The sequence below is a fragment of the Lynx canadensis genome, chromosome B2, assembly GCF_007474595.2.
Source record: "Lynx canadensis isolate LIC74 chromosome B2, mLynCan4.pri.v2, whole genome shotgun sequence".
NCBI classification, from domain to species: Eukaryota; Metazoa; Chordata; class Mammalia; order Carnivora; family Felidae; genus Lynx; species Lynx canadensis.
The window spans coordinates 11,049,332-11,076,558 of NC_044307.1; the positions used below are offsets into that span (position 1 = coordinate 11,049,332).

General features: G+C 46.2%; 1 protein-coding gene across 5 annotated transcripts in view; it reads right to left on the reverse strand.

The window, feature by feature from the left end:
- The window catches only part of KDM1B (lysine demethylase 1B), a 64,367-nt gene that overhangs the window by 7,836 nt on the left and 29,304 nt on the right, over positions 1 to 27,227 (reverse strand). For all 5 annotated transcript variants that reach the window (XM_030314770.1, XM_030314769.1, XM_030314773.1 and 2 more), the window contains 13 exons: positions 27,030 to 27,068; positions 22,899 to 23,103; positions 20,477 to 20,661; positions 16,732 to 16,908; positions 16,263 to 16,337; positions 12,763 to 12,900; positions 11,628 to 11,799; positions 8,642 to 8,769; positions 7,531 to 7,662; positions 6,913 to 6,987; positions 2,290 to 2,406; positions 1,438 to 1,563; positions 6 to 128 (listed from right to left, as the gene is read on the reverse strand). In XM_030314770.1, coding sequence (XP_030170630.1) covers positions 6 to 128; positions 1,438 to 1,563; positions 2,290 to 2,406; positions 6,913 to 6,987; positions 7,531 to 7,662; positions 8,642 to 8,769; positions 11,628 to 11,799; positions 12,763 to 12,900; positions 16,263 to 16,337; positions 16,732 to 16,908; positions 20,477 to 20,661; positions 22,899 to 23,103; positions 27,030 to 27,068 — 1,692 coding nt within the window. The remainder of the gene's footprint in view (positions 1 to 5; positions 129 to 1,437; positions 1,564 to 2,289; positions 2,407 to 6,912; positions 6,988 to 7,530; positions 7,663 to 8,641; positions 8,770 to 11,627; positions 11,800 to 12,762; positions 12,901 to 16,262; positions 16,338 to 16,731; positions 16,909 to 20,476; positions 20,662 to 22,898; positions 23,104 to 27,029; positions 27,069 to 27,227) is intronic.

Below are 27,227 nucleotides of genomic sequence, written 5' to 3' on the forward strand. Positions count from 1 at the left end.
CTGACCTGCTCCTTGAACAGCTCCCGGAGGGCGGCCATGCACTGCTGGAGCACCTGCTTGTCATCCAGGGTCCTGACGGACGCCACGGCCTCCCCGGCGACCACCGACATCAGCACGCTCTGCTTCTTCTGCAGACGCGGAAGGGACAGTTCACACTTCCTGCTTCCAGTACAGAGGTCCCTGAATGCACGGCTCCGACTGGGGAAGGCCCTCGTCCTACACATCTCAGGATTTCCCCCTGCCCCTCAGCCCCATTTCAACCACCAGTCTGTTTCCCTCACAAAACTCCATATTCATCTCTACATTTTATTGTTCGTGGCTGAACAACTCAGGAAGAAGTGTAAATATCAAATTCAGGGTTCTCTTGGCTTTTTCCCTTACTTGTTCTAGAAGAAATAGAAGAAGGTGGAGAAGGGAGATCAGCAGATAAAATAAGGGGAAAAAAATCTTTCTCAAACAGTAAAGAAATTTTGCCCAAGTGCAACCTTTTAACAAAGTTTCTTGGGATGGGGTGCCAGGGTGGCTCAGTCAGTTAAGCCTCTGACTTTGGCTCAGGTCATGATCTCAGTTCATGAGTTCAAGGCCCACATTGGGCTCTGTGCTGACAGCATGGAGCCAGCTTCAGATCCTCTGTCTGACCCTTCTTTCTCTGCCCCTCCCCTACTTGTTCTCTCTCTCTCTCAAAAATAAACATTAAAAAAAAATTAAGGGGCCTGGATGGCTCAGTCAGTTAAGTATCTGACACTTGATTTCAGCTCAGATCATGATCTCATGGTTCGTGAGATCAAGCCTCACATCGGGCTCTGCGCTGACAGCGCGGAGCCTGCTTGGGATTCTTCCTCTGTCTCTCTCTGCCCCTGTGCTGCTCACTCTCTCTCAAAATAAACAAACATACGTTACAAAAAAATTAAGAAAGTTTCTTGGAAGGGAGAAGAACGGGAAACAAAACACCAAAGGTGATTCTTGTGCGTGACATTAGTATTACCAAGTCCCAGGGACGCCCCTCCCTCCCTCTGCTCCCCGACCAGTCACATCTGCCAACACGGAGCCTGCCCTCGTCCTCCTCGGGGCCAACCATACCCTGCCCTTCGTCCGTGCTCACAGGACCCGGGAGAGCAGTGTTCAGGCACCAGTCATTACTGTCCTGTGCTGAGCTGACTCTCCCTAAGAGGACTCCCCATCAGCCCGAAATATCTGTTTCCACAAAGAACGAATCCCCTTCCCAGGGAGCAACATTAGTACCTGAAGAGAACATGGCAGATGTCGGGCTTTTCCTGTAGGAAAATATCCCAGTCCAAGTACCCTGCCAGCATGTAAGTACGTATCTACAGCATCCGCCACGTCCATTAGCTCCTGAGCTTGACACCAGAGTCATTACCAATCCAAATTCTAAACTGCAGTAAGGGAGTTCAAACCGCATGTCACCACCGATTTTACCTGGGGATCCATGTCATAGAACACAGCAAAAAGCCCCCGCTTGCCGGCACTAGGCGGAACGTGACCGAAAAAGTCAGCCCCTTGAACTTTACTGTCCCAAAATCTGTATGGAAACTGCAAGGCAATCTGGAAAACGAGCAAGAGAAAGATGGTTAAGAGTTTCTAGAATCAGAAGTAATCTCTAAGACGCAACCTACGGTTCTTAGCTAAAGCGATACACAAAAAAATCCTAAAATGCTCTCCTTCCGTGCTCCTGTCTCGTCTGTTCTCTCATGAGCATCTGGCTTTGGGGGCCATTCAGTCCCATCCCCCCACCGATATCATGGGTGGGGTGGGCAGGACCCACTGACAAACCCTGGGCTAATCCGAAGATGCCAAGCAGTCCCGACACCTGGTCCTGAAGCAGATGTTCTGAAGATAAAGTCTCACCTACCCCTAGGGCCACCAGCACTGGCACGTTCTGCTTAGAGAAGATTTTATTTAAAGGCAGAGGAAGTGAAACATTCTCCTCACTGGGACCAATTAATTAATGGAGGGTAGGCTTGGAAGGCAGCCAAAAAAAAAAAAAAAAAACCCACTTTATTTATATATTTATATGCCAAGTTCAAATCTTGAATAACAACACTCATTTTCCAAACGTCAAGCAAAACTGAGATCTCAGCCAGCTCTCCTCCTTCTGTTCCGATAATAGCCTTTTGTATTCTTCATCAACAATTACTCAAATGAAAAGAAAATCTTTGAATTTTATTTGGATGAAAAAATGATCCGCTACTCAGCCAGTACCAGAAGGTAAGGAACCCTTGGCACCCAACATTCATCTATTTGGTTTTGAGGCTACAGTAACTTGGTCACCTTTTCAATGATGCCCGCGCCTAAGCTGTTGATAGCCTTCATCTTCTTGTCCGACAGCGGTGGGTTGAAGTGAATGGCACCTTTCTGCAGTAAGGCCAGGGGTACAGTGACCAACACCTGGGGGGAAAACGAACAGTTCACACACAAAAGCAAAACCACCCAGTGGGTTCATGACCAGGAAAATCTCAGCACCCAAAGGACGTTCCTCTCTATCGCCAATCACGAGACTGTCAACGTCCCATGGCGAAGAGCCAGAGCCGCCATGGCGGTTCGGTGCACAAGGGCGCCTGGCTGAGCAGAAGCGGCATCCACGTGGAAGAACTCGCAGAAAAGTCTAGATGGTTTACAATAACCCAGGGTGAAAAGAGTCAGTAGATGCCAATTATGAAAAGCAGTACTGTAAGAGGAAATGGCCCTAAATATGGAATCAGAAGAACTACACTTGTGTATTGTTACTAACACTTTCTGATACGTGGCCAAGGTAAAACCTGCCCTACAAACCCCAAAGAATCGGGATAATGCTTAAAAGTCATACAATACACATCAATACGCTTCATAAATGGTAAAGTCCATCAAAAATATTATGGATTACTGGAGTGCCCGGGTGGCTCAGTTGGTTGAGTGTCCGACTCTTGATTTTGGCTCAGGTCATGATCTCACAAACCGTGAGACAGCATGGGGCCTGCTTCTGATTCTCTCTCTCCCTCTCTCTCTGATCCTCCCCTGCTCATGCTCTCTCTCAAAATAAATAAACTTAAAAACATTTTCTTCAAAACATTATGGGCTAGGGGCGCCTGGGTGGCGCAGTCGGTTAAGCGTCCGACTTCAGCCAGGTCACGATCTCGCGGTCCGTGAGTTCGAGCCCCGCGTCGGGCTCTGGGCTGATGGCTCAGAGCCTGGAGCCTGTTTCCGATTCTGTGTCTCCCTCTCTCTCTGCCCCTCCCCCGTTCATGCTCTGTCTCTCTCTGTCCCAAAAATAAATAAACGTTGAAAAAAAAAAAAAATTAAAAAAAAAAAAAAACAAAACAAAAACATTATGGGCTATTAAGAAGGAAGCAACTTTTTTTTTAATTAGTTTATTATTTTTATTTTTTTAATGTTTTATTTATTTTTGAGTGAGCGAGAGGGAGGGAGAGAGACAGCACTAGCAGGGGAAGGGCAGAGAGAGAGGGAGACACAGAATCTGAAGCAGGCTCAAGGCTCTGAGCTGTCAGTACAGAGCCCGACGCGGGGCTCAAACTCATGGACTGTGAGATCATGACCTGAGCCGAAGTCAGGCACTTAACCGACTGAGCCACCCAGGAGCCCCAAGAAGGAAGCAACTTATTGCAGGGTCTCCCAACGGCTTACACAATCCTTTAGAGAGGTGAAGGTGCCGATGCTAAGAGCCTTCAAGAACGACTCTCGAGGTCCCATGACAAAACCCTGCCATCAAAGACAGCTGTTGTCTCTCCACACAATCAGAAAACTTCTGGCTCCAGAACCCTGTTACCACAGTCACAATGAGGAGCCTTTACCACTGCTACCAGCTCCAGAAGCACACCACTTCTAGAACAAACTGTGAAATGGGTTCCTCGTGCTTGCCTCACGACTCCCTTGTAGTTAATGAGCGGACCCTGGACCCTCTACTGGCCCCTCTGCGGAAAAACCTAACACCTTGACCACGATGCTGGTCAGAAGTGAAGGAAAAGCCATGCCATACCTTCCAAATCTCACGCCAGTGCATCTGAGTGGCTGCAACATTTCCTGTTTAGAACCTCAGCTTCAAGGGAGTCTAGGAAGCGTGTGTGTGTGTGTGTGTGTGTCCATTTCCGTCCACACTGCAGGCAGCGTGGACGGAGGAGCGTCCCATGGAACTGGATGCCGAGCACCACATCCACCACAGCCCTCAGCAAAGATGTAGCGTATGTGGCTTGAACCCCAACTCCAGGAGCACAGAAAAGCCAGAGTTGTTCTTGTGATTTTGTCGCTATTTTCTGCCACATGGAACTTTTTATAAAATATAAAACATTTTCTCGGTCATCATCAAGCAAGCCAAAAAAAAAAAAAAAAAGAGAGAACAATTATTCTCTTGGATGCAGAAGAACTTCAAGGAAACAAGATCTAGATATCTTAACAACAAAAACGCTCTCAAAAGCCCATGAAGCTGGGTGCCTGGGTGGTTCAGTCGGTTAAGGGTCTGACTTCGGCTCAGATCATGATCTTGAGGCTCGTGGGTTCGAGCCCTGCATCAGGCTCTCTGCTGTCAGCATGGAGCCTGCTACGGATCCTCTGATCCTCTCTCTCTGCCCCTCTCCGTCTCACTCTCCTCTCTCCCTCAAAAATAAACATTAAAAAAAAAAAAAAGCAAAAAGTAAAAAAAAAAAGCACACGAACTTAGGTAAACAAACAGGCCAAAGGGACGAACCCGCTCTGGTCAGGGACTGAGGCCAGACCTGGGTGGAACCAGCCTAAAGTGCATTACAGTGTGTCAGACGTTTACTGGTAGATCACGCTGGGGTGCAAATCTTTCACTTCTAAGTCCGGGAAACTTCCAACTCAAACCATGCCATCTTTGCAGACTACTATAAAAATACTTCCTGTAAACATTCCAGAAGAGACTTGAGAACACAGCCTGCAGCTATGCCCTAATAACCCCGGAGAGCTGGACATAAAGAGAGAAGAGCAAAGGTGCTTGGTTAGGGTCAGGCAGAGGGGACCCAGCGAGAGCCGTCGACAGGCAGAGTCACAAAATACCAGAGCTTGAGCCATCAGCTGACTGGCAATTTAAAAATTTTTTTAAATGTTTATGTGTATTACAGAGGGAGAGAGAGAGAGAGAGAGAGAGAGAGAGAGACAATGTGGGAGCGAGGGAGGGGCAGAGAAACAGGATCCGAAGCAGGCTCCAGGCTCCAAGCTGTCAGTGCAGAACCTGACGCGGGGCTCGAACTCACGCACCGCGAGGTCATGACCTGAGCCCAAGTTGGCCACCCAACCAACCGAGCCACCCAGGCGTTCCGGCTGACTTACAGTTTTAAAGAGAGGTATTTAAAAACAATTTTTACCACCACGAGGAGCTTTACATTTAAATTCTCAGCTTGGGGCTCCCACATAAGGGCAGGGCTGCTCAGTGGTCTGACACTGGCCACACATCGGACTCACCTGAGCAGTTTCACAAACATGACCAGACTGAATCCCGGAGAATCTCGGGGTGGGGGTGCTGCAGCCTTTCTTTTTAGGCCCCTCCCAGGTGATTCTAACATGAGCCAGGATTGAGAGCCACTACCAGTCCATGGGGTCCCTGGGTGGCTCAGTCGGTTAAGTGTCTGACTTCGGCTCAGGTCATGATCTCACGGTCTATGAGTTCGAGCCCTGCATCGGGCTCTGTGCTGACAGCTCAGAGCCTGGGGACTGTTTTGGATTCTGTGTTTCCCTCTCTCTCTGCCCCTCCCCCACTCATGCTCTCTCTTGCTCTCAAAAATAAATAAAACCTAAAAAAGAAATTTTTAAAGACCCACTCTGAGTCCAAAGGCTACACTACCATTCCTAACTACCCTGCTAGCCAATGGCAGGAATAATATGAGGACCCACCCCCTGGGCTCGTACACCAGACCCTGTCTCTTCATTTGACATGAGATCCTTTAGTTCAGTAGGAGTATCATGCACTCTGAAATACTTCTAGGTAACTGAAACGGGCAGAGCACAGCTAATCTAGGAATCCAGTGATGGTCTGTCATTTATACATTCTGGTCATGTCAGAAATAACTAAACTGAAATAAACTTACAGGATTTATTACTTCCCCTCCACCCCAAGTAAGCATCTTTGCTCTCCAACACCTCAGAAATCTCTGTGTGACTTCGCATATTACAGCACTCTTCCAGTGGCCACCTACTAACGTGGTTTACAAACACTTCCAGTAACATAAAAGTACTTCTGCCAGTTTCAAAATGAAAACATGGAGCTGTCTTGGACTGAAAAATGATTCCATGGCAAAAGAAACCTACTAAACAAACAAACCAACCCACCACCTTTGTATGTACTGAATTAAGCAAACTAAGTTTTCTGGAATGCGTGACTTCTCAGAGCCTTTAATACACTCATATTTAACTCAAAAAGTAGACTGCAATATACAACACTTTCAAACTTATTTGCCCAAAGGATTCCTCTTCTTGTTCAACTCTCAGGACTGATGTACCACAGAACCTACTTTAAGAAACACTACTCGGGGCACCTGGGTGGCCCAGTTGGTTAAGGGTCTGACTTCGGCTCAGATCATGATCTCATGATTCGTGGGTTCGAGCCCTGCATTGGGCTCTGTGCTCATAGCTCAGAGCCTGGAGCCTGCTTTGGATTCTGTGTCTCCCCCTCCATCTGCCCCTCCCTCACCCCGACTCTGTCTCTGTCAAAAATAACCATTAAAAGTAAATAAATAAGTACTATTCAGAATTGTGTCTTCCATGAATGCATACAGCGTTAGATCAGGTCAATCAGACTTGCGCATCCACACAGAGTGGAGACAGGGAACTCTTCAGGAATCAAACAAGGCTCCGGGCAGACTGCCAAAGGCCAACTTCCAGGTGGAAAACACTGTTTTCCCACACCCCCAGGCCCCTGGCTGCACCTAGTGAAATGCTAGCACTTACCTTCTGTGCTGTACATCCTGTCCCATCCGTCATGGTAACCTGCACCTCATCTCCAGAATAATCAATGCTCTGCACCTGCGCAAGAAAAACAACCATGAAAACCACGAGGGACGGACCCATACGATCCAGGATCCTCCCCGATTCTATCACGTGAGTTTAGACCTCCAAGACTCCAGAGAATCACTTCCCGGCATTCAGAGATCTAAGTGACATTTACAGCTGACTTCAGGGAACTATCACTCAGTCATTACAACTTATAAACACTTTGTCAGAAAGTGGAAAATCTTTACAACACAGTCTAGAGTGAAGTATACAGGTAAACGGGGGCCTCTATGATTAGAGCAATGCACAATACAAATGCAGCAGGACAAAGACTCGAAGCAAACACTCGAGAGTGAAAATGGCTGCATTGTGTCGGGGAGGTCATGAGACACTTGAACACTTCATTAGCAATGAAAATGCATCCGAGCCACTGTTGCTTCCAGACGGTGGAGCTGCCTGACGAACAGGCTCACAGCAAGCACCTGTCTCCTGTGTAATCCACGTGTCCCGCACTTGACATCCTCCAAACCCAAGGCCAAACCAGAGCCGCCCCTCCCGGCCGCTGTGGAGACTCACTGGAGACTCCAGCCGAATGTCTAGTCCTTCTGCCAGTTTTTCAATGATTACAGAGTAGCCAGGCGTTAGCAGAGTGTGGTCACCAGCAAACTGAGCAAAGAATTCGTTGTGGTCCCAGGAGCGAGCAGACACCTGGGAAACGATAATGTGCAGGAAAGCTTATGTTATTCTTTTTTTTTTTTTTTTTAAAGTCAACTCTACTCCCAACATAGGGCTTGAACTCATGACCCCAAGATCAAGAGTGGCACACTCCACCGACTGAGCCGGCCACGCGCCCCAGGAAAGCGGATCTTAGAACAAAAGGTAGACATGACTTGGGCACGGGCACCACTCCTTGATAAACACACTCGGTGTATTACATATCAGTAATTCTGGAAAAGGAGAACTCTATGAGTAAAACTGCGTTTGAGCAACTCCAGCTATAAATATGCCATCCACGTGTCTTCAACGTGGCATCTGTGCAGAGGCTGAAACCCGACACAGTTTTGGAAAACAGGGTTACTCCAACCACAATGGAGTCGAATGCAGGGAGGTGCGGAGTTGGACAAGAGGTCGGGGTCAGCCGTGGAGCCTCTGTTCAAAATACAGAGGGTCTGAGTATCAAGACCACAGTGGTCAAGTGACTGACGGAGGCAAGTTTAAATTTATTCCAGCGAGACAGGCAGACCGTAACTACAAGGCTACTCTATTTTGGTCTCCCAAGAGCAGTGTTCTCAGACCACGACAGTTCCACAGAAATGCCTTCAGGGACTCCGTGGAGCACAAGGGAAGACCGGCAGTGAACAGACAAGGCTCTGGGCCCCTCCCGGGTCCAGCCCCGTGGCCGTCCTGCACTTGGTTCACATACGGAGTCTTCGCACCCATTATCGGAAGGAAGGTTTCTCTCACTTAAAAAAAAAAAAAAAAAAAAGTCTAAACCACTGTGGGGTTAATATGCTCTGAAGTCATGGTTTTTGACCTTTTCAACAGCAGAACCATTGTTTCCTGTTTACCCAAACCGGTCGGGAGTTCAGTGCTTAGATGCGAGGTGCGGGTGAGCACACACGCACACGCACGCACACACATGCACGCACACACACGCACACACGCGCTTCACAGAAGCCAGCCACACCTGATGGAGGCTGCTCCCGCAGGCGTACTCCAGGTTACTCAGGTGGAAGTGAAGCACCTGTTGTTCAAGTTCACTGAACTGGATCCCCGACTCCTGAATAAAGGCTTTGTAGATCTCCTCGATCTTTTCTGTAAGGGGAAGGGGGCAAAGCAGAAAAAGAACGGCTGTCACATTATTGTCTAATTCCTTATCCTATGTTCCCAAACTCCTGCTACCTGCAAAATCTGCTAAACTCAGGTCCCTTCCCAAGCCAACTCGGGGCATGAGGATATGTTGAGAACGTTGGTTTTGCTCACAAAGGAAAAGCTTATCTCAACTGGAAACAAGGTCAGGAGGCTACTTTCAACCAGGTTTCATTTCTGCCCAGTTGAAAAAACTTTCCTTTTTGGCTCAAGATGGAGAAAAAAGTACCCCCGCCCCCACCCCCCGTCCACCCCCCGCATATATAAAGACACACACCCAGAGAAAAATCCTCTTCCCTTTCTGGTCCTAGTGCGAATCACCTGAAGTCACGTTCTGAGGACCTCCCACCTTAACTAAGAGACCTACAACAGACTATCAGCTGTATTCTCTCCGAAACAAGAATACTCCGTTATGGCCTTTCATCACCTCAGTCTGCTGCCTTGATACCTTCCAATTACCGGTGTTTCACCGCCTACGTAATAAATTCCAAAACCCACAGCCAGACGCTTGCTAGCACCTTTCCAGCCTTTCCAAAGACAGCAACTACTACCCGCCCGCTCTCACGCTCTGCTAAGTTGCAGCCTGGTCTCTTCCCGGTAAATTCCGACCCCGGGAGGCAGCTGCCCCCACTGGCCTCCCTGCCAGCAGCCCCCAGCCCGGCCCATCGCCCCTGCGGGCCAGCGTCACCCGGCCGCCATGCACCTCGGGAATCCTGCTCGCTAGCAACCCCAGCATTCAGCCACGTCACACAACCGGAACTTTAACTACACATACACAGCCCTGTGGTAATCGTTCCAATTCTGCTCTTCGACTCCCTTTATTGTGGGGATGTGGGGGCGAGGGAGGCTCACGCCCGACACATGGTAAGAACCTTAGCACGGGCCCTTCTTCATCACCTTTCCAGTGAGGACCACCACCCTACATGTACAGCACAGACTCCAGGCTTCTTTCTATCAAGTCCTGTGCACTGGCTTAGCTAGACACGAACTGAGAGGGAATTTAAAAAAAATTTGTTTTGGCAACTCCGGGTTCTCATCAAAATTTTCCACCCTCGTGCTAGATGGTGAATCCGGGGATGCCCGCAGCTCCTCTGGATCTGTGCCGGCCCTTCCCCCCCCAGACCACAGGGCTTTCCTGCCACTTTCACTACCATCCTGCACTCCCATTCCTGCATCCTGCCGTGTGCTTTCCATCTTCCTTTAGGTTTTGTAGAGGTTCGGGGAGAACCGAGACTGCTGGAACAGTATGTGAAATTAAGTATGAACAGATTGGGAGAAGGCTTAATGTGACTTTTATGTAAATTACATTTAAAAGCTTTAGTACATATGCTTTGTGAAATTAACTCTAGCTTCTCACTATTTATATTTGGGTGTTTTGGGCTAAGTGCTAATTAGGTGAAATCTCAGCTCAGATACTACCAGGCAGGATGTGACCGCAACCTTCCCCAAGTGGAGACGTGTGCGCCATTATCCAAGCTTTTCAAAAAAATATTTATAAGACGAAACACCAACTCACACAGCGTTGCTGATCCTGCCCTGATAACTTTTCTTAAGTAAGGCCAAGACAAAGCAGTACTATTAATGTTTTTATCTGGTAGTCCTGAAAGGAGGGTGAAGAAAACCCCGTCCAGTGACTACCACACACGTGCAGAATGCTAACCAAACTCTGAGAACATTCCGCACAATGTCAGCTTAGTAACTGTCCCCAGTTTCAGAAAATTCAACGGCCCACTACTGGGTCTGGACATTACCTACATTTGATTAAATGATCCCCGTGCATCTCAGGAAATTTCTGAAAATGTTCTGCTGGACTCTGCCAGTGAACGCTTAACTAGTTAGGGCGGCTCAACATGGTGGGTCTCAGGGCAGGAGAGGAAAAGGGGAGTAAAGAGAAGGGACGGTCCCTGTCACGGAGACGTTTACTCCAAACAGTGATGCAGCATCTATCAAGATGAAGAAGTAAAAACCCTTATAAGGGAACATACAGTTGAGACAAATTAACATCTTGCGAACAGAATCATACTTTAAGAAACCCAGACATTCGCCGAGAACTACAAGTCAATACATTCAGGGCATAAAAATTGTAGGTTAAATAAATATCAATTTAAGAAGCAGTATGGTAAAATCTCCGCTGGCACCCTCACGGAAATGAGTTCTTGCAGACAGTCAAGTTTTCGAAAAGAGTACATTTAGTACGTTTTGGTCCATTTAGTACCAAAGCCTAACGATTCTGAATTTAAAATTTTAAACTGTAATACACATTCTTGAATTCTTAAAACATACTGAAAAAAAAAATCTCAACCTACTGCCCAAAACAGGGAAAGGAAATCCTGGCATACAGAAACTCTCTTATCTAGAAAGGGCGTTATGTCATTGACCATTCACAAGGGGCTTACCACAGTTTCCTTAAAAGTAAGCTCCTAGGGGCAAATGCAAATTAAACACTTAAATGATCATTTTAAACACCAGCTATTTTATGCAACATAAGATCCATGAGTGCTCATGGACACGGGCATCTAAAGGTCCCTGAGGAAGATCTGCTTTCCAGAGTGGGACAGTCTGGGGAATTCACCAGTCCAAAACGAAGGTTCAAAGGACTCCACTTTTTTTTTTTTTTTTTTTTTTTTAAGTAGGCTCTATGCCCAATGTGGGGGCCTGAACTCACGACTCCGAGATCAAGAGTCACATGTTTCACTGACCGAGGTAGCCGGGCACCCTTTCAGAGGACTCCTCTGCTCCTGCTAATCCAGCTTTGGGTTACAGAGAGACTCCCACGGAACAGTCAGAACCCCATTCTCCCATACCTCCTAAGGGAACATCTTGGAGCTGAGTCTTATCCTTTCTCCACTCAGAGACAACATCCAAGAGAGCATTAAAATGAAAATCCATGCGCTTGTCAATAGTGGGGTCAGTTATTCTTCCACCTTCCTGAATTAAGTCACATCTCTCTCCAAATTTATGCATGCTGATGCCAAGCTTCAAAATAATAAGAATAAGAAGGTGAAAATTTTCCCTGGAAAAAACACTTACAGGTTCTAAGCTGAAATCAGACAGAGCTCTCTCATGGAGAAAATGGTCTAACAGATCCCGAAAGTAAAGCTACACGTGCCTCCTGGGGAGTGGCAGCCAAGTCAGGCAGTGAGGAAAGAGCAGGAAATCGAGCGCTTCTCTCAGGAAAACGTGAGGTAACAGCAGGCAGCTTCTATGCCACGCACCCTACAGCTCTGTGGCCAGGGTCTGTTAATGCTTCAGGTGCTACAGCTGCACATGGCCTCCCCTCGCTCTGACGTCCTGTCCCCTGCGTGGACCCTCACAGGAATGAGCACGCAACCACACCAACACTCACAGAAGCTGATGCCGGATTTACGGCAAATAAGTAGTTCAGAGAAAAACCTTGGGCCTACCAGGTCTTCAAAGAAACTATGTAGGGTTGCCCGATAAAAGACAGCATGCCCTCTTAAAACTGGACTCTCAGATAAATAACGAGTGGTTTGGGTTTTGGGGGGGGGTGGGGGGTTGTTTTTTGTTATTGTTTTTTAGTATAAGTATATCCCAAACATCGCATGCAAAATAGCCCACGTGGTACTTGGGATATACTTATCCTTAAAAAATTTACTTATTTATCCAAAAGGTCAAATTTAGCTGGGCATGCTGTATTTTTATTTGCTTCACCCAGCAAACCTTAAAATGACAAGCTTATCAAGTGGCCTGCAAAAAACACACAAATAGAATTATAGATCTCAGGAAAAAATCCTCTCTGTGCTCTCGCTCCACTATCTCAGAAAGGAAGAATTGTAACTGTTTTTATCGGGGATGAGGGGCAAGAAACCATTTGGGGGTTGTTATTTATCATCCAGAAGCATATTAATACTATACGAAAACAAAATGAGACAGTTTTTTCTTCTGCTTATCTACGAGACGAATCATCAAGAAACCCACTTGTTCACACATGAGTGCTACCGGGTTGTTGATACAGCCATTGACAATCTGCGCCCCTCTTCCCACTGTGACGCCTTTGAAAGATTTATCATCCCATACTCGGCCTCCGATTCTGTCTTTGGCTTCCAGGACAGTCACCTAAAAAGATAGGCAATCAGGGAAGCTACACAGGAATAGAGTAGCCATTTAAATACAGTACTACAAACGCAAAATGACACAGTTAGGTAAGTTCCATACGTAGTTAATTATTAGCTCGCTTGTGAACAAAAGTTTAAAAAGAGGGTGGTGTGAACAGAAGCCAAAGTAGATGTTAAAACACACAATCCCGCTTTTAGCAAGGAGTGAGTAGCCTGCTGGAGGAATGCCTTAAACTGTCCCTCCTCCAACCCCACAATGAGAAGATTTGATGAGCCAGCACGTGAGATGCACTAAGAGCTTTTATGAAATACTATACCACAAATTAAAAAGCACTAAAAGAAACTAGGTTAATGCAGTGATTTTGTCCTATGAAACATCTATGTATGTAGCAAAATTCCTTTAGCATTGCAAATGGGCTTTAATGTCCCTAAGATGTGACTATTAAAAAAAAAAAAAAAAAAAACAAGGGCACCAGGGTGGCTCAGTAGGTTAAGCGTCTGACTTCAGCTCAGGCCACGATCTCATGGTTCGTGAGTGGAAGCCCCGCATCGGGATCAGAGCCTGAAGCCTGCCTGCTTCAGATTCTGTTCTCCCTCTCTCTCTCTCTCTCTCTCTCTCTGCCCTTCCCTCCTTGTATTCTCTCTCAAAATATAAACATTATTATTATTATTATTTTTTTATCAAATGTCATTCTACCCAACGGTGACCTCGTGGGATTGATCTAAGCAGGCTGGCCCCATACCCAGACGATTTTACCTCCCCCCAGATTTCTTTCTTTTTTTCTTCTTTTTAAGGGCTTAGATGAATCTGCGTTTTTTAACATTTTTTTTAAAAATTATTTTTAAGTAATCTTTAGACCCAATGTGGGGCTTGAACTTACAACTCTGAGATTAAGAGTCGTGTGCTCTACTGACTGAGCCAGCCAGGTGCCTCTACTTCCCCCAAATTTCTGAGGGCAGGAGGGGCTGTGGGTGACAGACAGCCCTGTGGCTATAAGTGCTACACATCTCTGGGCTGCAGTGACTCAGGGCAAATGGGAATCCTATGCAGTTCAAGGCCACCCATTCCACTTCTGGATCCCGGAAAGCACTCTTTCAAATTGCTCAAGGAGGTTCCCCAAGTTAGCCATCTCCTAGGTTACTCAGGAGACTCTCTTTCCTGACCATGAGAAGGATGGGTGGTCTCTGTAGAGTCTGTCTTATCACCCGGCAAAAGAAAGGAGAGAACAGGTGGAGTCCTCTGAATATTTTATTCCTCATTTTCTTCAACAAGCAAGGCTATAGCCAAATTTCTACTCTCCCCACCCTCTTTCTTGGATTTTATTCAGATTAACACAGACCCACCCATTTCTAGATTCTTTTTCAGTATAAGAGGAAGGCAGGACATTAAAGACGGCACCCTAGACTTTCGATGTTAATAATCTCCCCTGTAACATGATCTGTAAGTTTTCTAAGTAAAAACAAGAAATCTTGGCCCTAATAGCTGATGCTGGAATAAATGATCAATTAAAACACTTCCTAGCTTAACGCCATTAAGAAAATATTTTGAGGGGCGCCTGGGTGGCTCAGTCTGTTGACCGTCCAACTTCGGCTCAGGTAATGATCTCACAGTTTGTGAGTTCAAGCCCTGCATCTGGCTGTCTGCTCTCAGCTCAGAGCTTGCTTTGGATCCTCTGTCGCCCCTACTCTCTGCACCTCCCCAGTTCATGTTCCGTCTCTCTCAAAACTAAATAAAACATTTAAAAAAAAAAAAGATTTTGAAATGCAAACACACTTCCTATAAATCCAACTCAGGTTCTTCTGTTTCGTTAGCAACATAATGTAATCCAAGACTTAACGTCTTCCATTCAACTGAGGGAAACGGCTCTTAGACATGGCTACTGAAACCTTTTCTCATCTCAGAAACTCTTCCAGCAGAAGAGACACCATGGAAAAGAAGCTGTCATTTCTTGGGGTGCCTGGGTAGCTCAGTTGGTTGAGCACCTGACTTCAGCCAGGTCACGATCTCGCGGTCCGTGAGTTCGAGCCCCCGTGTCGGGCTCTGTGCTGACAGCTCGGAGCCTGGAGCTTGCTTTGGATTCTGTGTCTCCCTCTCTCTCTGCTCCTCCCCCTCTGACACTCTCTCTCTGTCTCTCAAAAATAAATAAACATTAAAAAAAAATTAAAGGGGCGCCTGGGTGGCGCAGTCGGTTAAGCGTCCGACTTCAGCCAGGTCACGATCTCGCGGTCCGTGAGTTCGAGCCCCGCGTCAGGCTCTGGGCTGATGGCTCAGAGCCTGGAGCCTGTTTCCGATTCTGTGTCTCCCTCTCTCTCTGCCCCTCCCCCGTTCATGCTCTGTCTCTCTCTGTCCCAAAAATAAATTAAAAAACGTTGAAAAAAAAAAAATTTTTAAAAAAAAAAAAAAATTAAAAAAAAAAAAGCTGTCATTTCTTTCAGCCAGAGAAAAGTGAAGATTAATTCAATTCTACCAAGATGATTTTCACATCTGGTTTACTGAAAACCAAAGTCCTTGAAAAATAAGTGTTTAAAAAGGGGAAATGTGTCAGACCTAAAAAGTCACAGAAATCAAGGGGATGGCTAATTTGAATGAACCTAATAGAAATTAGATTCTAAATTGCACAATTTTTTTTCTAATAGTCTCTATTTTGGCTAATTTTGAACTGGAATATGGCCACATACTAGGTAAAAACTACCCTACCTTAGAGAAGCAAGCTGCCTCAAACAGGTGGAGCACACTTTAAAGTCATGCAATTCTGTCTCAACAACAGATTAATTCAATCTTGCTTCCAAAAGCAGAGATTTTTGTTTCTCAGAGTGAGAGTCAAAGTGTGCCTTTGAGGGGCACCTGGCTGGCTGTTGGTAGAGCATGCAACTCTCCATTCTCAGGGTTGTGGGTTCAAGCCCCATGTTGGGCACAGAGGACAGAGGTCACTCGAAAAATATGTATATATATGCAAATTTCACTGTGTGTTTCAGAAACTTTATACAAGAAATGGTGAACTTCTAAGCTGTTATTAGCTGTCTCAAGCTATTGCAAAAACAAAAGACTTTTTCCCAATGTCCCCTCTATAGTGTCAATAACACCTAGGAAAAACTTCTGCTTTCATACCTGCACAGAATCTCTTCTGACTTGCTCATTAGGAGTCTAAAACCCTGTGTAAAGCTGTCTAAACTCTTTCTTTTATTAAACCAATTCTAAAAAAAGTTTTTTTTATCTTTTCTAGAACCAACTGCAAAGATTTTAAAGATACAATGCCTTTAGAACTGCCCACTAAAATCAGAAACTGGTTTCTAAATCTTAGAAAATCTGGACCAAAGGAATGGTTAACCATCTGTTATCAACTTCATGTCCCAAAATCTTACCTTAATTCCAAAGTTATGCAGTTGCCTAGCAGCTGCTAATCCTGCTGGACCAGCCCCGATAATGATGACTGATTTCTTTAAAAACAAAAAAAATAAAAAAAATTTTTAAAAAGGAGGGAGGGGGAAGGATCCAATTAGAGAAATGAACACAATAAAACAATATACCGTGTTAGTTGTTCTAGAAGGTACTAACCACCAAGCCATGTTAGCTCATCTACATTTCTTTGATGTTCGCAGAAAGCTATTTTCCTAAAGAACACGGAAGTACTGGTCTTAAGGAGTCCCCTCCTCCTTACAGTTCCTGACACTCTTCCCCAGAGCAACACACATTCTACAAACGTCTTGCTTTATAATTTCTGTGGTGATAATGTGGCTGTTACTAGTATTATTAACTAGTATTCACTAGTATCTGCATGCTAGCACTGATCATGGTGGTGATGGTGTCCCCGTTAGAGCAACAGTCACCTACGTTGTGGTAATCTTTAGGAAGAAGATGTTGGTCGGTGCCGACGTTAAGAACCCCTGTGTTGATGAGACCTTTTCTCGTCATAAAATAAAGTATCCTCTCCACTTCCTGAACGCATCGGATGCGCACGAGACCCCGAACGATGATGTGAGGAATACATCTCTGAGGTGTAAGAGCTTCCTGTGTTTGAAAACAAAACCAAACTGTTAAAACAAATACAACACGTAACTCTTGGTTCCTCCAAAAGTTAAACAGAATGACTATATGACCCAGCAATTCCACTCATATACACTGAAAAGAACTGACAACGTAGGTTCCAACAAAACTCACAGCAGCACTATTCAAACTGCCAAAACGGTGGAAACTATCCAAGTGTCCATCAACGGATGAATGGATAAGCCAAAGGGGTATACTCACACATGGAATATTATCTGGCCATAAAAAGAAATGAAAGTTCTGGGGTGCCTGAGTGGCTCAGTCGGTTAAACCTCTGATCTCGGCTCAGGTCATAATCTTACAGTTTGTGAGTTCAAGTCTCATGTTGGGCTCACTGCTGTCAGCAACGAGCCTGCTTCGGATCCTCTGTCTTCCTCGCTTTCTGCCCCTCCCCCCTCATGCACCCTCTCTCAAAAATAAATAAAACATTAAAAAAAAATGATATGAAGTTCTGATGACTGCTACCACATGGATGAACCCTGAAAACGTGATGTTAAATGAAGAAGCAACTGACAGAAGGCCACATGTTGCACGATTCCATTTATATAAACTACCGCACTGCGCAAGTCTACAGAGACAGGAAGTAGACTAGTGGTTGCCAGACTAGTACTGGGGGAAGGGAGGAATGGAGAGTCACTGCTTAATGGGTGTGGGGTTTCCTCTTGGGGTAACAAAAAAGTTCTAGAACTAGATATGGAGACAATCGTATAACACTATTTACTTAATGCCACTGAACTGTACATTTTACAAAGATAAAAATGGTAAATTTTACATTGCATTTTACAATTAAAAAAAAAAAAAACCCACCTTTCAGGGTATATGAGTCCATCAGGTATCACTAAGATATAGTAAGATCAGAGGGAGGTTTGCCTTGTGAAGGACAAAAAGAAGAAAGGGACAGAAGGAAGATACAGCAATTTGCATCTTCTCTCCTAATCCTCTCCCGTCCCAGAGAAGGACAGCTAGAGGGAGCATCGTAAATACATTCTCGACTCAATAAACCACACAGCAAGGGCCACTGCTGAAGCCCACACTGCCACTGGTACTGGCAGAAAAGCTGGATTCTCATCACTGATATGAGGAGACAGATTTAGGAACTTGTTTAAAAAGGGGAGAGTGGCGCCTGGATGACTCAGTAGGTTGAGCGTCTGACTCATGATCTTGGCTCAGATCATGATCTCGAGGTTCGTAAGATCGAGCCTTATGTCAGGCTCTGTGCTGACGGCCTGGAGCCTGCTTCGGATTCTTTCTCTCTCCCCCTCTGCCCCTCCCCCGCACACGTGCCCCCTTTCTCTCCCTCAAAATAAATAAACAAGAACAAAAGACAGTGCCTTTCCCTACTCATCCCAACTTTGGCAAGGTCTCGGAACATTTCAAAGATTCAAGATTAACGTAGCCTTGACCCAGTGTCATGACACACAGAGAGAGCGAGTGGGGGAAGGGGCGGAGAGAGCGAGAATCCCAAGCAGGTGCCACACTGTCAGCACAGAGCCAGATTCGGGGCTCAACCTCACAAACCACGAGATCGTGACTTGAGCTGAAATCAAGAGTCAGACACTTAACGGACTGAGCCACCCAGGCGTCCCCTTACGATTTTCTTAATAATATTTTCTATAGCTGACTTTAAGAATATACTATGCAATACACACAACATACAAAACGTGTGTGGGGGCGCCTGGATGGCACAGTCGGTTAAGCGTCCGACTTCAGCCAGGTCACGATCTCGCGGTCCGTGAGTTCGAGCCCCGCGTCGGGCTCTGGGCTGATGGCTCAGAGCCTGGAGCCTGTTTCCGATTCTGTGTCTCCCTCTCTCTCTGCCCCTCCCCCGTTCATGCTCTGTCTCTCTCTGTCCCAAAAATAAATAAACGTTAAAAAAAAAAAAACAAAAAACAAAAAACAAAAAACAAAAAAACGTGTGTGAATCAACTGCTTACGTTACTGGTAAGGCTTCCAGTCAACAGTAGGCTATTAGAAGTTTTAGGGGACCCAAAAGTTGTATGTGGATTTTTGACTGGGTAGGGGATGGAGTCAATGCCTCTAACCCTCAGATTGTTCAAGGGTCAAGTACATGCGCAAAGTATTCAAGAAATAACATTGGCTTGCAATGCTGCAGAAAGTAATTTGTTTTCATGAAAATAAAAATCATTTCAAAATCTTTGACTCATAGCCTCTATATATGTGTTTTCCCACTAAAATATTAAACATAGGTAGTACATACTATTTTATTAAATATTAAGATAGATCCAGGCTGATAAGTTCAGGATTTTTTTCTGTAAGCTTCTTCACCTGTATCAATCGATTTTCAAAGTCAAATGAAAAGAAACGTGAAGAAAAATGAATCCAAGACTGTTTTTCTGAAAAGTGTATCTTTGCAACTTATTTACAGGAAATTCTGACCACAATTTTGTTCAGTTCAGCAAATGTTTATTGAGCATCTACCTCAGGCCTGCTGGGGAGGAAATGAACAAGTCTGCCTTGTCTAACCCACTTACATAATTCATATAAGTTGTAGTAACAGCCATAACCTAATCAGGCCATCTCATACTGGATTCTAACCCAGTGAGATACCAGGGTGGAATTGGAGTATCTATCCTTTTAAATATTTATTTGCGAGAGAGAGAGAGAGAGACAGACAGACAGACAGGGAGGGAGGGAGGGTGAATGAGCGGGAGAGGGGCAGAGAGAGAGGGAGACAGAGGATCCAAAGCAAGCTCTGAGCTGTCAGCACAGAGTTGGACGTGGGACTCGAATTCACCAACAGTGAGATCATGACCTGAGTCGAAGTCGGACACTTAACCGACTGAGCCACCCAGGCGCCCCTGGAATATCTTTCTTTAATCAAGATTAATTTGGCAGTCTTGCCAAAGGTTCTGGATTCAGCAGTTCCTCAAACAATTGAAGAAATTAATCAGAAAAATATTAGGGTTAGGAAATCCTTTGTTGTTGTTGTTGTTGCTGTTTTGAAGCTCATATTCCCTTCTCATTTAGCCTTGCCCCTTTCCAGGTAGGTGCTGCGTGAGGCCCCTGACATCTCTTCAGTCCCAGCAAACAGCAAAGCACTCACTAGTCTCCACGTTGGAGGATAATACGATGTTAAGACTCTCTGCCTCCAGGGGTTTATGATACAATCTTTAATGTTTTACTTCTCTTCCTCTTGGCATTCACAGCAGAACGCGCTCGGAACCAACTCTGTGCCATACACGCACTCACTAGAGTCAAGAGTTCTGATATGGTGGTTCTCAGGATACAGAGACTTCGCACCCCTTGGGTAATACTTGGAGACACCTCTGATGGTCACGACCAGGGCTGAGCTAGTGGCATCTAGAAGGCAGAGGCCAGGGATGCCGCGCAACATCCTACGGTGCCCGGGACAGCCCCCCACACAAAGACTATCCACCCAAATGTCCGCAGTGCGCAGGTGGAGAATCCCCGATCTAGAGGGCCCCCCCCGCCCCGCCCCACGGCTATCGCAGCCCCTCTCTTCCCAGGGCGGCCTCCGCCCGCACGCGTCAGCTCACGTCCCTTCACTTACTTTGCAGTTAGTGTACCACAGCGCGAGGATGAGGTTCCTCAGAGCCAGGTACATGGTGGGGTCTCGGGAATACTCCGGGAACTCATAGAGCTCGTCCAGCTCCATCACGTCTGGCCTCACGCACAGGGCTTTACCGCACTCGTTGGGCTGATAGAAAGGCTGGAAGTACCGGTTCATGCCTGGAGCTACAGAAGACACAGACGGGCAAATCCCACGGCCGTAACTTCCAAACCCAAACCAGGGAAACGCCAGGGCAAGACCAAACCGCAAGCGCCATGGTCTGTCCTACAATAAATTTCCTGCTTCCTCTGTCCAGCCGATGAAATACACACGAACTACCTATTTTCCCCATTCTTTCCTCACAAATTTCCATGGCATGGAAAATTTTTTTTAAGTTTTAACTGGGGTAACGACACCTGCCATAAAATCGACCACCTTCACCGAGTTCAGGTGTTGTGTGCAGCCAGGTTGAGCACGTCCACATTGCTGTGCAACAAATCCCCCGAAATTCTGTATCTTGTAAGACTGAAACTCTGTGAACGTGAACTCCCCATGGAAATAGATGTTAACTCATTGGAATTTTTCTGATTAAAAAATGGGGCGCCTGGGTGCCTCAGGCGGTTGAACGGCTCAAGTCATGATCTCACGGCTTGTAAGTTCGAGCCCCACGTCAGGTATTGGGCTGATGGCTGAGAGCCTGAAACTGCTTTGGCTTCTGTCTCCCCCTCTCTCTCTCTGCCCCTCCCCCACTCTCTCTCTCTGAAAAATAAATAAAACATTAAAAAATTTTAAAACAATGAATAGGTTCATAGAGGTACGTATCAATCCCTGACTCCTCTGAGAATCCTTGAACAGTGGGGTAACATTTAAGGGGATAATCTATCCTCAGTGCTGTTTCTATGAACAGAGACTATTAATATAACAGGTACTTAGTTTTTTCTAAAGCCAGAAAAAAATGCTTTTTCCTAACCTGCCTTTCAAGAACATTGTCCCTGTGTCATTAAACATGACTTCAACGGACAGAGAGTATTTTCCCATGATTTAACCACTCCCCCATTGCTGCACATTGAATTTTCATCTAATTATTTCACTATTATCAACAATGCAATATAAATCTTTGGACTCACATTTGATAATTTACTTCGATAATTAATTTAGGATAAATTCCTAGAATAAAGGGTGTCTATCTACTTTAAGGTTTTCAATTCACAAACTGTCCCTCACAAATGCCCATACCCACATATAGCATTTGCAAGCCTGTTTCATTGTACCTTCATTAACCCTGGGATTTATCACTTCAGCTTCGATTCTGACCACCTCCACATTTTTAGAGGGCCCAGTGTTATTTGGTTAAAAACCTTAAAAAAATGCTTCCAGGTCAAAATCTATTTGCACCATCAAACATGAAGTTTGTTAGTGTCCAGACAGAGGAAGGCCTAAAATTGTTCCTTGTACACTAAGAATTCCAGTAGAGAATTTTAAAGATCCATTTAAAGTAAACGCTCAACAGCAGGTCTGGCCTGACCTGCTGTTTTGGATTATTTTCAAGAGTGGATCACTTAGCTGAGATTTTCAGTGGCTTCATTAGAAGCAGAGAGACTGGGGAGAAAGAAAAAAAAAAAAAAAAAGAAGGGCGACTCATACAGTCAAAACTATCTTCCAGTATGTCCGAGTTTGCATTATCTTCAAATTATGTAGCCACCTAAGTTTCAAATAAAAAACTCCTTGGAGTGACTGGGTGGCTCAGTCAGTTAAGCAGCTGACTTTGGCACAGGTCATGATCTCACAGTTCATGAGGTTGGGCCCCACATCGGGCTCTGTGCTGACAGCACAGAGACTGCTTGGGATTCTCTGTCTCTCCCCGACTCGTTCTCTCTCTGTCAAAAATAAATAAACGTTAAAAAAAAAAAAAGATGGGGCGCCTGGGTGGCTCAGTCGGTTAAGCGTCCGACTAAGGCTCAGGTCATGATCTCACAGTTTGTGGGTTCGAGCCCCTCATCAGGCTCTGTGCTGACAGCTCAGAACCTGGAGCCTGCTTCAGATTCTGTGTCTCCTTCTCTCTCTGCCCCTCCCCTGCTCACGCTTTGCTCACTCTGTTTCTCAAAAACAAATAAATGTAAAAAAGGGAAAAAAAAATAAAAAGAAAATGTTGTTAAAAAAAAATAAATAAAAATTACTCCTTCAACTCCGTAGACACAATTCCTGGACGGGTGTTACGGACTTCACACTATGGAGGGGAAGTTAACTGCACGATCTACACAAATGATACAACTGAGCCACGGCATAACTAAATGCATGAAATAACGAGGGGCCTTCTATCAGGCCACACACATCAAGAAAATGTCTTTTGCATTCTGCTCGCCCACACGTGCCCGGGGAAAGAGGGGAAGGGGAAGCAGGGAGGGCCACGACCGGCTCTCACCCAGCGCAGTGGGGGCCGCCTTGGAGGGCTCCAGCTTCCCGGGGCTGGTGCTGCCGGCCGCGCGGTGCGTGCTGGCGCAGGAGGGGCTCATGCCCACGCAGTCGGGGTAGTAGGCAGAGAGCAGGGGTGCCGCCACGCTGTCTTTCAGCAGAGGAGGGAGGATGAGCATGGAGTACCACCAGTGGTTGGAAACTTCCGACACCCTCTGAAACGGGGCAGACAAGACAGAGAGGCGCAATGGCAGACAAGAACCGACGTGCAGACCCAGCCAAGGACAGAGGACGCTGTGCGTCATTCACCCACGGCCCTCTCACACTCAACCACCCTACACCAGAGTTCCGCACACTCCGATTTAGAAACAAAAAGAGCTGAGGGTCGGGGCGCCTGGGTGGCTTAGTCACTTGGGCATCCGACCTCAGCTCAGGTCATGACCTCACAGCTTGTGAGTTCGAGCCCCACATCAGCTGGCTGCTGTCGGCACAGAGCCTGCTTTGGATCCTCAGTCCCCTCTCTCTCTCTGCCCCTCCCCGGCTCACACTCTCTCTCAAAAACAATCATTAAAAAGAAAAGAAAAAATAGCCAAGGGTCCGCGGAGAGAGCGTTTCCTAACAGAATTCTTTCAGAAGCACAGCAACAGCCTCCTCCTGTGCCCCTCAAACACCAACACCCCCAACCGCCAACACCAAATAAAGCTGCGTCTAGTACGTTATTATCTGTGCAGCATAATTACACGTAACGTAAGAGTCAGTACAATCCACTACGCTGCAAGCTCAGGTTTCAGTCTGACACAAGAAACTTCTCTCTGGTCACTAATCATTCATGATCTACCCCCCCCCCCCCGCCCCGCCCTCTTTTACTTAGGATCGAAAGATAATGGAAATTACGAAACTAGGCAGAAAAAAACAGCTCTCCTGAGAAGCAGCCAAGCATTACTCCTTTTTGCTAGAAGGTACTAAAAACTTTCAGAGGGAGGAGTACACTACAACTATCAAAATAAGATGCTAAATGTAGAAATGAAAAAAGCAGCTATTTTGGGCCTTAAAATATGTGATCGCATTCCAGAGCTGATTTAACATATGGAGTCATCAGATCGAAGCATCTGCAGGATGACTATTGCACTAAAAATCACATTTACTTGGCTTCTAAAGCGACACTGCCTCCAATCCTGTGTCAGACGGCCTTTTCTAAACATGATCTTGAATGTATGTTCCAAGAATTCTAAGAATCTGACACAGGAGAACCTTGAGCTCAGGGACCCTCTGCTGTCAGCTCTCCAGGCTCTGAGCAGATGCAACCTGCCATCAAGTGGGGGTTTGTGAACTCGAGGTCCAGAGGGCGAACGCGGTCCGCGGATGCCTTTTGCTTGCCCCTCACCTTTCACAGGGTCCAAGCGTGGGACAAGCATTTTTCAGTTTACTAAGGGCCCCAACACCCCCTATAAATTATTCCCAGCTGCTTCACACATTCCCTGTACCAGCTCAGCCCCTGCAGGCATTTCAATTTGCAATCTGTTCTCAAGGCTACCCTTGCGGCCTGCCTGTGCTGCACTGAAAAAGCACAGAAACTTCAGTTCCCTCCCCGACACACCAGGGCTGCCTCTGGGGACTCCTTCCCAGCGTAACCCCAAGGAGAAAGGACACGGAGCGTTCTGACCCTGACAGTCCATCCACATGGACCGCACAGAGGTCAGAATGGAAGTGCCCCAGCAAACATGAACCCAAGCTCTTCCCAATCTCTTCTGCTTCCTGGGTCTTGCAGCTGTTGGTGAACTGAGGACCCAAGAGAGGCCCTGCCACCCTGATACCTGCTGCCAATTCTTCTTCCCCCTGAAGCTGACTTGAAGGTGCTCCAACCAGCCTCTGCCCTGGGATGTGAGCAGCTCCAACAGCAACTGATGCACCAGCACTCCATCCTGCCGTTCCGAGAGCATCCACTCGGCACAGTGGCCACTCCCGGACATGCGGCAAGAATTCGGCTGATGCACCATCAAGTACCCAGCTCTCACCTTCACTACACATGCCATAGAAGAAATCATACTTGATATAGTCAATCGATTAGCACAGTTAATGAAGTAGCCACCACACTGGGTTAAATGGTGCTCCCCCAAAGTCTGTGTCCACCCAGAACCTCAGGATGTGACCTTATTTGGAAACAGGGTCTTGATAAGTGTAATCAGTCACACTAGAGGAGAGTGAGCCCTAAACTCACTGCAACTAATGGCCACATAAGAGGAGGAGAAGAGGGGTGCGTGGGTTGCTCAGTTAAGCTTCCGACTCTTAATTTTGGCTCAGGTCTTGATCTCACTGTTCATGAGTTAGAGCCCTGCACTGGGCTCTGTGCTGATGGTGCAGAGCCTGCTTGGGATTCTCTCTCTCACCTCCTCTCTCTGCCTGTCCTGTTCTCTCTCTCTCTCTCAAAATAAATAAACTTAAAAAAAAAAGTTTAAAAAAAAAGGGGGGGGAGGGAAAGAGACACAGGGATGGGGAGACACACAGGAAGAGGGTCACAAGGCAGAGACTGCAGTGATACTTGGACAAGCCAAGGAACGCCCAGGGTGGCTCGTAACACTGGAAGCTGGAAGATGCAGGATGAATGCTCCCCTGGAGCCTTCAGGGGGACAGCGGCCTTCATCTCAGACTCATAGCCTCTAAAACTAGGAGACAAGAAGCTTCTGTGGCCATCAGCCACTCAGGTTATGATCATTTGTTACAGCAGCTCTCAGAAGCTTATACAGCACTCAAAGTTCACAGCCTACTTTCAAAGTGACCCTAAAATCCACAGGAATAGAACCGGGGTCAAGCAGCTGCTCCTGACTCTCTCTTAGCCAAACACAAGTAACTGGCAGGTCAAATCTGGGAACTCTTCCCAACTTTTATTTTTAAATTTATTTTTATTTATTTTGAGAAAGAGACAGCAAGCAGGGGAGGGGGAGGGAGAGAGGGGAGGAAGAGACAGGGAGAGGGAAAGGGGGAGGGAGAGAGGGAGAGAGGCAGGGAGGGAGAATCCCAAGCAGGCTCCACACTCAGCACAGAGCCTAACGTGGGGCTCAAACTCACAAACCCTGAGATCATGACCTGAGCTGAAGAGGCAGATGTTTAACTGAGCCACCCAGGTGGCCCGATCTCTTCCAAACTTTTTAAAGTTCTTACATCCCAAGAATATGGCCTCTGTCCTAAAGTTTCAGATTGTTCTGCATGCAAAAGGGTCTGATGTCAGGAGACAGATCCATAAGGTACTGCAACTATATTTACAGTCATTTTTTCCTTTCTATCTATAATCTCATCCTGTCTACCTTGAATCCAGAAAATATTTGGGCCACTGCTCTCCTATGGAAATGCTTGAGGGTAAAATTAATTATTAAAAATAGGTGTGTGTTTCACACACCCCTTTATATAACAGAATGGATTTCAAGTAGATTTAAGAGGTGTCAGTCCTCCCTTGGTGTAAAAATCAGTCACAGTTCCTGAGTTTCAGACATGTAGAAAAACTGCAAAGTAACACCCCTGTATTACTGAAATGCAGAATAACTCAGAATCTCAGAATTTTAGGAACTCAGAAATGTAAAAAGTCATTTTCTGAAACAGCCATAGGACCGGGCTGTATGGGCCACAGAGACTGCCAACTCGGGTAGCAAGGATCCATAATTGAAACATGAGGAGGCTTCGCCTGCAGGAAATGCTGCTTCCCTCCCCTGTGTGGGCAGGGACAGGACAGAGCAGTTACACAGAGGTCAGAACACACAAGAATACTCTCGTGGCTGAATGTGGGCCAAGACCATCAAATTACGGGCCTCTTGTTCTTTCCCTGGAAGGAGTCACATGGAGATAAGGTCACAAAGTCACCCACAAGAAACCAGTATAACAAGGCTGATGCTTGTATTAAGGCAAGCCTTCAGCTCCTTCCCTTTTAACTCGGAGCAAGAGAATTACTTCTCTTTCTTTAAGGTGGTGGGGGGGTTACCCATGATACCACTACTGCTGACGTGTCCATCATACAGGTGTCATGTCAGATCAAAAGCCTTTGATCGGCACCCAAAGAGAAACTCATAAAACCGTTATTGTCACTGACTTATTCAGTACTTATCATCGAAGGCACACTGAACTGTAGTCTAGGACGTGCACAGATACTCACTAGATCCTCTGGAAGGCAACAATGATCTGAGGTCTCAGGCTGCAAAAGAGAAAACCAAGTGTTAACTAGGTTTGCTTACAAAATACAGGTATGTCAATGTGCCCTCCGTAGGACACCCCTTTTCACCTACTCCATTAGCAAAAGCAAAAAGTGTGATAAAACACCGCAGGAGTGAGAGTGCGGGAGACCCAGCCACTC